Source organism: Miniopterus schreibersii (assembly GCF_964146895.1).
Source record: "Miniopterus schreibersii genome assembly, chromosome: 1".
Taxonomy (NCBI): domain Eukaryota; kingdom Metazoa; phylum Chordata; class Mammalia; order Chiroptera; family Miniopteridae; genus Miniopterus; species Miniopterus schreibersii.
The window spans coordinates 186,999,087-187,013,492 of record NC_138101.1 but is presented as its reverse complement, the minus strand read 5'-3'; the positions used below and the strand labels follow the sequence as shown (position 1 = coordinate 187,013,492).

Below are 14,406 nucleotides of genomic sequence, written 5' to 3'. Positions count from 1 at the left end.
ATATTGCCTAATTGGAACTTTTCGTCCTTAGTGCTCTAATAACTGGCACTTTAGAGTGACACTGATACATGCTTACAAAGTTTCTAAACCTCTCTATGCTTCAGTTTCCTCACTTGTAAAATGGGGCTGTTAATAGGACTCACCTGCTAGAGTGCTCCCTTGTGGACTTCATGGGAGGGTTAAGTGAATTAACATATGTACTATATATAAATCACGAGAACAGTGACTGGCCATCTGGCCAGTGTAAATGGCGTATAATTGTTTGCTGTTATTTGTATAAACCTATTCTAAAGATTAAGTGAGAGCTTCAAATATATATCCCAGACTTTTATAAATATTTAATAAAATTTCCAGACTTTCAAAGAGCACGCTTAACACTCACTTGTGGCCAATGTGAAAAGTGACTTTCTGGCATATCTTTCTTACTCTTTTATTGATTTTTTTTCTTTTCTGTTCTCACAGTTGTTTAAGAATGTATGTGAACGGGGCCGTTGGTCCGAGAGGCTTATGACTGCCTATAACAGCTATAAAGATGGCGATTACAACGCCGCAGTGATCCAGTACCTCCTGCTGGCCGAACAAGGCTATGAAGTGGCACAGAGTAACGCAGCCTTCATTCTCGACCAGAGTAAGTTTCACCCAAGTCCCGCCTCAGGTTCAGAATGCAAGAGTTCGCATCAGGTTACCTGTTTAAAAAGAAAAACCACAAAGAAACCTCTTTGTTGCTGTAAACAGAACTTGCCACCCATGCTGAAGTTATTTTTCCTCAGATCTCTAAGCCATCCAAGTTAGTTTTATAGAGTTGACAGTAGAAATCGACTTGACATCCATCATAAAATTGAGTGCTTTCAGCAAATACGTTTTCACAATACACTAGATACAAAACATTGTTTCTCCAGCAGGATGTAGATCCCAGAGTGGTTCAGTAGTCAGTCTCATTATTGGTGCTGTGGATAAAACATGTTTCAGGGCACAGTGTTGTCCTAAATGCAGTGATTCCTTTGAACTCAGTATTTTATTCTAATATTTGATTTTAATACAATATTTGTTCCATTTAATATTTGTTATATCCCAATTCTTATTTAAATTCTACTGCACATATTCACCCTAGTTTCCAAATGAGACCTAAAAGTCTAGTGCCTTTCCTTCAGTGCTTGGTTTGTATTACCCCTTTCCCTGTAGGAGAAGCAACCATTGTAGGTGAGAATGAAACGTACCCCAGAGCTTTGCTGCACTGGAACAGGGCCGCCTCTCAAGGTGAGTGGTTCATATTAAAGGATAAGCGTTCAACTGGGGACCTCTCTTTATTTTCTGGGTTTTATTTAATCTCCCATAAAAATTAAATCCTGTCATTCATCGCCTTAAAATTAAGCAGAGAGATTATTGCTTAACTTGTCTGCATCGTGATTAGTATTTATTCTTATACTGGAAGTTCTAGTCCCAGGGTTTCTAAACTGAATTGCAAGGTGCTTGTACTGGACATTTATGTCATGCTACGGTTCACTGTCTGGATTTTCATTTGAGCCCAGTATATCGTGTAAATGAGAATTAAATAGAATATAGAATCGAATATTAGTCTAAAACCCTAAAGATTATACCCTTTCTCCACCGTTTTGTGTTTATTTCTTCCTCACGCACACTACTTTCCAATTGTGTGCCTATCACCCCTTCTCCAAGCATAAGCAGTGGCCCAGTTAAACTACTTTAGGATGTAAATGGCATCACAGAATAGAGCATGATCATTTAAAGAGTATTACTGGAGACCTAGGGGGTACCACCTACCTTGTTTTACCTCTCCCTATTACAGAGCCTTCTTCAGAAGAGCAGTACTTCTAGTTAAATTTTTACTGAATTTATAGCTTGGCTGAAGGACTTGTAAAGTTTGTTTACTACAAATTAAAATTCTGTTTTATGTAAGCATGTTAACAGGAAGAGAAAGAACAGTGTGGCCTGTTTTAAACACTTTACTTATTGGCACTTTTGCACTTAACTCTTGTTTAAGGGTACACGGTGGCTAGAATCAAGCTTGGAGACTACCATTTCTATGGCTTCGGCACCGACGTAGATTACGAGACTGCATTTATTCATTATCGCCTCGCGTCTGAGCAGCAACACAGTGCACAAGCTATGTTTAATCTGGGATATATGCATGAGAAAGGACTGGGCATTAAACAGGTGAGCGTGGCTTCAGAGTAAATGGTTGAATAACATAAGTTGTGGTTTGTTCCATTTTTATAGAAAATAGGCTTCCTTTGGAATGTACTCAGATTTTAGATTTTAGATACTAAGTTATGAGATAGTTTTGTAATATTTCAAAAGACTACCCTCGCATTCTCTCATCTTCCAGCACACATACATATTGATTTCCATGCTGTTATATTAAGGATATTAAGCCAAAAACAGATTCATGAAAACAGAAATGCACTGCAGCCTCTGTTGGTAACTCCTCGTTTGAGAAACTGTCTACTGACAATGGGACAAAGTCTGTTGTTTCTAAATTACTTTGAAATGAATCAAGATGATTGCTATTGATAAACTTATTTCTGATTCTTTTTTAACTTTTTTTTATCACTTACAGTTTACATTCAATATTATTTTGTATTAGTTTCAGGTGTACAGCATAGTGGTTAGACAATCACATAGTTTACAAGCTGTTTTCCTGGGTATTTCCAGTACCCACCTGGCACCACACATGTTATTACAGTATTATTGGCTATATTTCCTATGCTGTACTTTACATCCCCATGACTATTTTATAACTGCCAATCTGTACTTCTTAATCCTTTCACCTTTTTCACCCAGTCCCCCGCTCTGCTCCCTTCACAGAAATATGTTTCAGACAGGGAAACACAGGATTCAAATCTCTTAACAGTGTCCATTGGGAAATTTTGAGTATGTCTACTCCAGTTTGAAGGTCATTGCTACAAACTGAAACCCAGAATTGACTGGTTTTAAGTAGGAAAAAATTTACTTGCGACTTACAGATCACCCCTGGGAATGGCCCAGGTTAACAGAGTTATGTGTAGATGTAAGACTGTGTAGCATTTAACTCAGAAAGTCTACACAGCAAGTGGATGTCAGATTGGGGGAGCATGAGTGAAGACTTAACATTTTTCAGTTAAATTTTTCCAAATTAAGCAGTTAGGTTATTAAAGAACTATTACCCAGTTAAAACATGGGTTTTCTTCTTTAGGTGAGGGAAATTTTAAAATGAAACTTGAAAGGCAAAATAAATTTTTCCAATGTATAAACTGAAAAGCAGTTATTCTTATTTTAACAAGAAATGAATTTTGGTTTATCTCCTATCTTATAGGATATTCACCTTGCAAAACGTTTTTATGACATGGCAGCCGAGGCCAGCCCAGATGCACAAGTACCAGTCTTCCTAGCACTCTGCAAATTGGGTGTCGTCTATTTCTTGCAGTACATACGAGAAACAAATGTAAGTGGCCTATGCCTCTTTCAGTTAAATACAAATGATGTAAGCTCATTCGGAAGCTTGCATTTTAAATGTTGTGGGAGAGGGGAGGAGTGTCCTGCAAGTGCCAGGGCTCTTCCCTTCTTTCCCCAGGTGAAGTATTTGCAGACCTTCTCAGGCCAGGGGTGAACATAGCCACAAAGCAGTTAACAGTTCTCAGGTGGCATTTGACCAGTGGTTCCTAGTGCCAAAGTATTTTGCATTGATGCAAATGTTTTGTGGTTTGGGGAAGACTGAAACTACCTCGTGGCAATCTGAAACTCTGCCTCGCAGTGCCTCAGACCTCCCTTAAAAAGGGAGTTTAGAAAAGTAGTAGAACCTGAGAACCTGCCCAAGCTGTTGTGCTTCACATTCTTGTGAGGGCGAAACATGGTGAAACTGCCACCAGGATTTCATTCCCTAAAAATACCTTGAGCTATTTAAATAAGCTAAAGGTAGAACCTAGGTAGGAGATGGGTTAGCCATTCTCTTCAGAACTACCGACTAGTTAACAGTACTTAGATGTAGGTGCTCTTGGGTTCTCCAGCTGTACATTTTGTTTCCAATACCTATAGCTCCTCTTACTGGATTAACTAGTGCAGCATTTGACTCTGAAAGTCTTAAAATGTATGCAGAAACAAGGGCTATTTAACTCGAATTCACTCCGGATGAGAGAAGGAGATGTTGCAACCTTTAGTTAACAGCTTTCAGGACCCATGTACCCTCTCTCAGCACCGGATTCCAGAACGCGTTCCCTCCTAGGCTACGCAGATGTAAATGCAGTCCATGCCGCTCCTGCGTCTGTAAAGCGAAAGCTGACTTCCCCGTCTCGCAGCCCTAGCCTGTGCGGCTGGGGGCCTCCGCATACAGGGCTCCAGAGGACTGGAGACGTTGGGCTCTGTCCTCCCGATAGCTTATGCGTTAGTAATGGCAAGTTTATAATTGTGTGATAGCATGAGCCAGGGCATGCTGTACCCCCTGCTAATTGAAAGGATCTTCGTTCCTCCAATTAAGAGCTCCCAGTGTGGCAACATGCTCTTTCTCTGTCAGTGCTGCTCCAGATCCTGTCTCACAACGTTTAAGACTGATGGACTATTGACAGTCTAGGAGTTGGTCATGCAAAACAAGGACATTATATCTTTATTGTTTTTATTAAGACAGAAATATAAAGACAATAAAGTGCCCCATAATCCTACCATGTAGATATTCTAACTTAAAAAGAAGTAGTAAGTGTTGATGGCAAGAAAGTCAAATAGAGAAACATGAAATCTGCCATCACTGTTCCCTGCCCAGGAAACACAGTTAATAGTTTCTTATAATTTCTTTCCAGAAAAATGTAGTGCTGTACCTACCTACATATATATATATACATATGTGTGTGTGTGTGTATTATGGGGACCTTTTAAATATAGTTTTATTTAAATACAAGCATTATACCCCATGTTTACTTTGTGAATAAATGGCAGTCAGAAAATAACAGAATCACTTAAGTGACACTATAACCATTAAAATATCATAGAGGTGTTAGATATTTAGTTAAATCCTAACTAAAAAGTATTATTCATTCCTCTATTAAACATTTGAGCTCTGCCATCTTCAGGTACATGAGAGAAGTGATAAAGTAGCCTCTCTGTCATTAGCACAGAGCTTTAGCTGATGTGCATTACTACACATAGGTTACAGGTGTGCCAAGACACTGACTTTTCTCCTTGAGCCTCCATTGTCCCCAGTGTTCCTTTCAGGTATTTCCCATGAAAAATGGTTGGGAATGAGTGCGTTAGATTGCCGATGGAAAGATGCTTCCTATAATCAACTGTTATAAAATAATAGCTCAGTTCCTAAGACACATTATTTTTTGAGTTTCAGTTCAAGGTTCTTAAAACCTTTTAAAAAAAAAAACACATTGTAAAATGTCCCTAAAGCCCATTATTTTAATCAGTTCTGTATTTATCTCTGACTTGTGATGTAATTTTCCTGATTCCTTCTCTGACACTTTAGTGACCATAATGATTTTTATGTCATTCCCTTAAGATTCGAGATATATTCACCCAGCTTGATATGGACCAGCTTTTGGGACCTGAGTGGGACCTTTACCTCATGACTATCATTGCATTGCTGCTGGGAACAGTGATAGCGTACAGGCAGAGGCAGCACCAGGACATGCCTGCAGCCAGGCCGCCGGGGCCCCGGCCGGCACCGCCACCGCAGGACGTGCCCCCAGAGCAGCCACCGCCACAGTAACAGCACGTGCCCAGCCTCGGTCAGTGACAACCAAGGGAATCGTTTGCGTCAACGCCGGCGTCTGATTTGGGACTTTGGCTCCGTGGCCACCTCCTGGAAGAGGCACAAGGAAGGTTGAATTCCTAAAGCTGCTTAGAATCTGATGCCTTTATTTTCAGGGATAAGTGACTCTTACCTAAACTGAGTTAATTTCAGTGCCGTTTGGAATAACAACTCTCAGTGGCTTTCCTTTTTTTGTTTGTTCTGGAAACATATGTGAGACACTCTAAGTAATGTCTACTGTATCCAATCTTTCTTGGGTCCTTCCAGTCATTCTCAGTGTGCATCAGTTCTCCAATCAACCATCTTTAACGTCTTGTGCATTGACACTAAAAACTGATCCCTGTGAAAAGGAAAACCCAGTTAATCGCAAGTTTAACCTTAAAATGTTTGAAAGTCTGGAAACAGAACTTGCTTTTTAGGTAAAAATCAAAACAAAACAAGTCTTCAATGTGTTTCGGAACGGCCATAGGAGAAACTTTCACCAATCCACATGCAAGTATACATTTTTAGCACACTTGTTATTTTAAAAGGGAAGGAAGGGAGGTTTCTGAATGCTGGTGATTGTCATACTTTATACCACACTTCTCTCCTTCAAAGACCGAAAGGCCTTGTTAGAGTTGTGTGTGAGCTGCATTTCTTTGGAATGGAATGTCTATAAAACATTGTCAACCGAGTCCTTGAGCTAACACGTGCATTTGCCCCACCCACTTAATGTAATTTGCTTGTTTGTTTTGAGTATACAGAGCTTTGATCTGGAAGCCAGAGGATGGACTAAATGGGAGAAATTAGAAAGCAGTATTATAGGACTCTGCTTGGGGTACCAGGGTCATAGAGATTCTTCCCCCAAAGTTGACGCATTTGTTCCCAGGGTTTATTTAGTTTGCATTTCTTATTGCAAAGGAACAGATCATCCTCCTGAATTCTTTAAGTATGAAATGTTGTTGCCGGATGTGGCATACAGTGACTACCATGATAATACTAAAACTGAGACAGGGAATCTAGGACGCATGAGACTCAGTGGTTGAGGAAAGCCAAAGCCTGTTCGCACTGCTCAGGTAGATTTTCACTTCTGCAGTTGTACGTTCCAATAGAAAGAGCCTCTTTCTTGCTTAGCTCTCCTATTCCCCACCCTCCCACTGTGGACACGAGGAAAATCAAGGCTATTCCACTTGAGAATTGTCTGGTTAAATTGTATGGAAAATTCCAACGAAGAAAACTTGAGAACTTCACATAGCCTACAAATGAAAAAATTAAATGGAAATTTGTATTTCTTCCCATTGTCACATGGTGGTGTTCACCAGCCTATATCTGAGGCTACGTTTATACCTAAGCAAACTTTCTAGGCCCACTGACCTCAGTCTGTTTATCTTAACCTTTATACTCTCTTTCCACAACCTCTCATCTGCCAGAAAACCTGAAGAGTTTATTACCTGTAGAGTGGTAAGACTTTGCTTCTTGAAGTTGGGATTGTATTTAGAACAGATTTAGTCTGTAATGAACATGAGGGCTTTAAATGTGAAGCTGTGTGCTTTTTTTGTTTAGAGTATTAGGAGAAAGCTGGTAAGCAATCTTTCCTCCCAGATAATCGCCTTCAACTTTGAAGAGGTGGTCACAGCGAGAACCCTGTGTCTAAAAGCATATCTGAAAGGTGGGAAATGTTACCCTCAAGAAGTATAGTGCCATTTTGGGCAGCTCTTGTGAATATCACGACTTGTTGGATCTCTTACACTTAGAGATTCGAGTGCAGTGGATGGGATCTGTGGGCTCCTCTACTGCCTCCCCCCCACTCTGCAGAGTCAGTATGACCCACACTTCCTTTCAAAGGAACGGTTTTCATTGATTTAAAGTTTAAAAACCTCTGAGACGACCAAACTTCCATTTTTCCCCTCTGCCATCCACCTAATTTCTCCTTTAGCAGCATTTTTCTCTCTATCTTTACTTACCTCCATCAATCCTTTGAAAAAGCATGTCATACAACAGTGTGCACTAACTACTCCCGAAAGCTAGATGGGAAAGGGCAGTCAGTTTACCACTTGCCCTGTCCTTTTATTATTAATATTTCAAATATCCCTTTCTTAACTTTTTTCCACTTCCTGTTTTACCCTCTTTTGCTGCTGGAAATTCGAACAGTGTATTTAAAAGAACTTAGTTCTTATGGCTTCGTGTCATCAGTCCTTATGACTATCTCAGAATACTCTGCTCCCTTCTCCCCGTACCCAAGCCAATAGGAACTGGTTTGGTGTTTCTCCTAAAATAATACTCAATCTTTAACCTAATCAAATGGCATCCATTTGAATAAAATGACAGTAACTAAAGCTAGTTAATGTCAGTGACATGAAACTAACTCCAGGATTCAGGAGTTCTAATGGTAGCATTTAGAGTTAGCAGACGGAGCGAGGCTTCATTTCTCCGCGGTAGCCCCTCTCTCCCGTCCCGTTTCTAGTCTGTCCGCTTAGCTCGCACTCGCTCGTGCGTTTGGTGGTGGTTCACTCGACTGTTTCAGAGTCTTGAGACTCCGTTTTGCTTCCATTTTGTGGTGCGAAGGTAGCATTGGTGTTTGGGTTTGCTTTTTTCTTTTTGTGTTTGAAGTTTTCATTTCTAATTTCTTAGTGAGGTGTATCTTATTCTTGGTTATTATTCAAAGGCACAGAAGAAGTAATTCAAAACTCCTTTTTCAAAGTTTGTTATTAACACTTAAATGAGATTAACGTGTATTAATCTTAATACTCTTGACGGTGTGTTACCCTTGTGCACATAAGGTTAATTTGTGAGAGTTTTACTGCTGAGCTGTTTTATCTCCGTACCATTGGGAAGTTGTAAAAGCTTTCACGTGTGATCTGGCAGTGATCTGATGCTTTATTTAATTAAAGGGCTGCCGTTACCTCCAGGAAACAAGTATTCCGTACAGGATTTTTTCCTTGCTTTGTTTTTTTCTTCCTTGGCTCCTCATGTTTGTTCTTCGGGCCAGTATGTTGGAGGTGTGCATGCAGGCCTGTAAATGAAGACCACAACTCCTCTGTGTGTAGCATGTGTATCATTGTCTGGCTACATCTGCAAAACACTTCCTGTATAGAGGTTTGGACTGACATTTCACATCCACATTTGAAAATAAAATGCTTCCAGTAGAGCAGACCCTTTACCTGCCAGGAAGGGCAACGTGGACTACATTTGCCCCAGTGACATCTCGTATTTGTTTTGAAAGTGAACTTAATACATGTTGCACAATATTATGACTAGAGGTGTGCAAGAAATAAAGCAAAAGAAACTTCTATTTTCATGAAGATGTTTTTTATCAGCCATTGCTCTCAAATATAAATGAAAATAAAAAATTTCTGAATACCATGTGATCTGAGGCACTACCTAATTTTTAATGTGTAGCAGTCATCAAAAAGAAACTAAATTTCTCCTTCCACTTGATATTTCAAGAAAATTTAAAATGTCCCAAATAAAAATGATTTGTATTTTAAAGTGACTATTTGCACAAGTAAAAATCTGATGTTGTTTGCATGAGAAGGGCGTCTTGGTTATTACGTGCAAGGAGACATCTCACATGTGCTATTTTCCTACTTGGATCGACGAGCAAGCTGGCACTGTTCTCTTTGATTCAAAGAAATCAGTGTCGATATGATCAAGGTGTAACCACTATCAATATTCAGGAAAAGTTTTGAAAGACCATAAGCTGACATTGGGAGGAACACCATGGTAGACTTTTTTGTAAATTTATTTTGTATTTAATTAAATACAGTATAAAGGCTGGTGAAGTGTAATATAATTGTGTAAACAAACCCTGTTAATAGAGAGATGTACAGATTCGTTTTGTACTGTATCTTGAACCTTGTGAAATAAAGACTCCACCTCTGGTTACCCTGTGTGCTGTACTGTACCACGGCCAAGTCAGACTGTGCTCTAAACATGAGTGGTTCTGTTTTTAATGAACCTCTTGGGAATTTCAGAAGCCTCTGGAAACATTTTTTTGGGGAACTTTGAACCCATCTTTCCTTTTAATTCTTGCAGTTCAGGTTTCTGTAAGTTGAGTCTTACCCTAGGGAGAATATGAATTTGCTAAGAAATGTTCCCATTTTTTAAATCTCAGATCTTTGACTTGAACCAGCCTATGGTACATAGTAGGCGTGATCCACTTTAATCCCGATAACAGCAAAATGTATCTCAGGTTGGTTTATGCATTACCTTGACCCAGAAAGTTTTAAGAGGGTTTACAGAGCCACATGTAATGCAAAGGTAAAATTTATGTAGAATAAGCCATGTGGTCTAAATAAAGGGGAAACAAAAAAATATTAAAACAGGAGTGCACTCTGTACACAAAATGCATGTTAGAAGTAGGCTTGCAAATCTGGCCCTGACTTCCCAGCAGCTAACTCAAGAGGAAATTGAGCTAAACTGTTCCAGCTTAGAAACATCGGATTGTTAGATATAAAGTCTGATGATGCAGATTGTGGCAAGCGAGAAATTAGATCTCAAATTTTACTTCTGGGAGCACAACCGGACACCCCAGATGTCCTCGACTGACCTTGGCTAAAATAAAAGCTGTGGGGAAGTCAGATCCTTCACATCAGCAGTTTGCTCTTCAACCTGCCGTTGCGTGTGATGCCTGTTTACCACTGAGCCCCTTTCTGACAAGTCATTAAAATGAGTCCTCTGTCTTCATTGGACGTGACTTGATGAGAAACAGCCTCTCTCCTTAAACCCTTTATGACACTAATTTTGATTGGTTTTACTAGCCTTGAAATTTGCTTATACTATGTTATAGCAAATAAATGGATAAATGCAAGTAAAAAATTAGAAGTAATTTCTGTAGTAGAAACTGGTGTGGGTGGGGACAGGAAAAAAGATTTTTTTGCTTTCTGGACATTTTCCAAATACTTGAATAGTCAAGTAAAAATAAAACAAGCTTTAGAATCTTCCAGTTCAACAGGAAGTGCAGCTGTGATGGGTCTTGTATGTTTCCTCCCATATCATTTATGCCGCTACTGTGGAAGCCATCAGGTTAAACAACCTTATGATTGGATCCTGAAAGTCCTACCAGCCTTGTAATTTTTGTTTTGTTTTGTTAGTATCACATTCTGAGCAAAACTGACTTTTCCTGGTGGCCAAATACTTTTTGCCTGGATTAACTTCTTTTTAACATGACCTAGTGTTAATCTTGAGTTGTGTATTAAATCCCACATAATTATTTTCTCATGTAAGTTGAGTAGAATGTGGTGAGTTCATTGACCTCAGAAATTCATATAAATATTTTCAGTTGTTGCTCAATCCAGTGTCCTCCTACCTTCTCTCTACCTCCCATAAAACTCCATTAACTAGCCTGTCAGGATTCAAAAGAATTTCTCCTAAATCTTGTAAGTACTGGGTATGAGATTCAGGTATCCTAAGCAAGGATTCTAACTTCGAAGATAAAGACTGAGTCACAGTTTTGCCCGGTTCCAGATTTAAAGGTGAACAACAGAAACCGCCATTCTTGGAAACAGCTGTACCCAGGTGTGGACGCACAGCTGCGAGTTTCAGAATTTGCACATCTGGGTTTCCCCAATCTCCCCCACCCCCTTGCCTGTCATTTGTTTTTTCTTAGGGAAGTTTGATGAATTGACTTTTTTGGCTCTAAATGAAATCTTTTGAAATGAGTAGAAACGAGTCCTGGTTGTACAGGGAGGAGGGGGAGGAAGAGGGAAGGCCCCAGCTGGCCTTGTTCCCCTTATCACCAGTAAAAAATGTACTTGAATTTTTCCAGCCTGCACATCTGTCGTCTTTTGCATATTATTTGGACGACGTTCTTTGGCTGATGACATCTTACGCAATGCATGGAAATGTACTGCCAGGACAGAGAGGTGAGAGCCACGCACTATTTTCCTGCGGACCCTATTTTGACTCTAGAAGAGAGAAATGCCGCTAAGTGGAACTGTCCACACTGGAGCTGTGAATGGCAGCCTTTACTATTTCGAAGGAAACAAAAGAAGGAATTGAAGAAGCCTGAAGTTTGCTTGATTGGTATCTATATTTCATCACTCATTTGAGACTTAAAAATAATTAAAACTGCATAACTTACTTAATTGAGACATTGTGTACCCCATGTTCACTAAACCAAAGAAGAAACTACTATTTCTCACCCAACACAGTCAAGTTAGTTAGGAACAGGACACGTTTATGCCGTAGACCAGTGAAACAAGAAAGGCCTGTGAACTGGGATAAAACCATGAACCTGAACTACAGAAAAGTGAAATTGCATAGGTTATATTAGACCTAAAACCACTAATGAAAGGGGCTTTTTAGCTGGGTGACCATCCCAGTGCAAGAGTCATGATGGCACGTGGGATAGGTGCTTAAGGGAAAGGTCTACACACAACCTCCGCGGCCTACAGGTGGGTCTTGCATTTTCACAGGTTCTCCCACTGCCTCTCCTGAGCTGCCCAATCCCTTTGTGTACGAGAATAGTGATCAGTCCTGACCCTACTGACTGACCCTGAAACACAAAGGAAGAAGGGAAGGATGCCATAGTAAGGGGGTAAAGAGTTCTGGACGGGGCTCTGGTCCTCAGGTGAGTGGACGGCCTTGGGCAAGTCACTTTGCACATGTGTCAAGACTGGCTGTACCAGTGGGGCAGCCCTTGGAGGTCTTGAATGCCAAAAGCAATTGAATTGACTTTTTTTTCTCACTGACACTCTATTCTCACTTAGGACTTCCTGGTGATGACACGCTCCACTGTCCTAAAATGCTTGTCTCCAAATAAGTTACTGGTAAAGCAGCCCTTTGTGTTAAAAAGGTCCGTTTTATCACAAAAGATAAGAGTTCATTCTTTTTTATGCCTGAGTAATATTCTAATATAGATATTAGATATATATTATATATATAACATATATATGGTCCCCAAAAATGTATGCACACTTTAACAGCTGATGGCTCAATTTTGAAAATGATATGTATGTTAATAAACACTGCCTTTATAATTATTCAAAGTGTGTGTATACATTTTGGGGGACACCCTCTATATGTACCACTTTTTTATTCACTCGGCTGTTGGTGGATGCTTGGGTTGCTTCCAACCTTGGCTATTGTCCATGATGCTGCAATGAACCTAGGGGTGCATACATTCTTTACAAGTTGTGTTTTGGGTTTCTTTGGGTATATTGCCAGAAGTGAGGTTTATAACGGAGGGGTGAGCGCAGTGCTGTGGGGGAACAGGAAAGAGTGACGACAAAATGCACCGCGTGCCCGGTGTACACGTCTGCCCACCTTGTTCTGGCCCCCTGACCCCTGTTCTGTTTTCAGCACGAGCCGCTAAAGCAGTGCTCGCAGGCATCTGCTGCTGCTTTGCAACTTCAGAGGCCTGAAAGGCACCAGAGCACACCGAGGGTGGCCCTTCCCTGCTCCACCCCGCCTGGGGCCTCTGCTGGGTGGCTGGAGCCTGGACATTTGCCTGCCGGGCACCTTCCAGGCTCCGAACGTGCAGTCACTCCCTCCCCGGCGCCAGCTGCCTGGCCAGCAGCGCCCTCTGCGGGTGCGGAGGCCTCAGCGGCTGCCACAAGCCCTCGCAGCGAGCGCTCCAGCCAGGCTCCTTGGGCCCTGGCCCTGGCCGCCCCAAACATCATTCCCGCTGCCTCTGGCTGGGCAGGACATTACTTAGGCCAGCCCAGGTTCCAGGGGTGCTGGTGGAGGAATGGACCCCACCTCCCAGAGGAGGATCTGCTGGCCACCAGGAGGGAAGGAATTGATGGTGACTGTCTGGGACGCGGGCTGCCACTCACAGATTCGCTTATCTGCGCAGGGTCAGCCGCCTTTGAAGGGAGTCAGCAGTCCGTTAGTTGTGGACATCCTCAGTCTTTGCTTTGCTTCTAGATGGCTTCTCACTGTGCACAGCTCCTGCTGCTCAGTGTGGGCCAGGAGGGTGCCCGCGAGCCAGCACCAGCCCGGCCGCGAGGATTCCCGTTAGCAGTGGCCTCCAGGAGCTCTTCCTGGGTTCAGTGTGTAGGAGCTCCTCATTTAACTCCAAATGCTAGCAACCCAACCTGTCTACAAATGTAGCACGAGACATCCCATGTCCGTTTTCCTGAAGTAGCTGAAGTAGTGGAAAAGGCTAGTAGAGCTCCAGGAGGCATCTGTGCAGATGCAGAGTCAATTATAACCGGCTGGGTCCCCCACCTCCACCCCACCCTTTGGCCAGTCTCACTCCCCTTCCCACATTAGATCAGGTCCATGTGTTATGCTCCCCCCTGTATTTTTCCTTGATAGCACTTATCATTGATTATTCACAATATTTGTTTCATCGTGGTCTCCCTGGTGGTACATCCTTTGAGGACAGACATTTCTGTGCTAGTCACCAGTGTGTGCCCAGAGCTAGGCATGAGGCCCAACACACAAATCAATTCGATTAATGTTTGAATTCGCGGGTGGACTTAGAAATTTATAAAAGGCAGTTAAGACACAGAGTCAGCTCTTGAGAAATCCTGCTTAAATGCAGATATACTGGCAGGGTTTACTATTGTGTGACTTCCCGCCTAGGGTAAGATATCACACACACCCCCCAGGAGAAATCCCTGTGAGAAAACAGCTCTTAGGGGAGGGCGAGGCCAGTGAGTGCTGCCGGCAGCTGCTTTCATGGCCAATGGAGAGCTCAGGAGTGAAGACTCGCCCCACAGAGGGACGGCTGAAACCCA

The 14,406-nt window shown here is 41.7% G+C and overlaps 1 protein-coding gene across 1 annotated transcript in view; it reads left to right on the top strand.

Annotated features, from left to right (window-relative positions):
• The window catches only part of SEL1L (SEL1L adaptor subunit of SYVN1 ubiquitin ligase), a 45,057-nt gene extending 35,453 nt beyond the window's left edge, over positions 1–9,604 (top strand). The window contains exons 17-21 of the mRNA XM_081135464.1: positions 463–628; positions 1,183–1,257; positions 2,003–2,175; positions 3,314–3,442; positions 5,489–9,604. Of these exons, the coding sequence (XP_080991590.1) occupies positions 463–628; positions 1,183–1,257; positions 2,003–2,175; positions 3,314–3,442; positions 5,489–5,698 (753 nt within the window). The 3' untranslated portion in view covers positions 5,699–9,604. The remainder of the gene's footprint in view (positions 1–462; positions 629–1,182; positions 1,258–2,002; positions 2,176–3,313; positions 3,443–5,488) is intronic.
• The last annotated feature ends 4,802 nt before the right edge of the window (positions 9,605–14,406 follow it).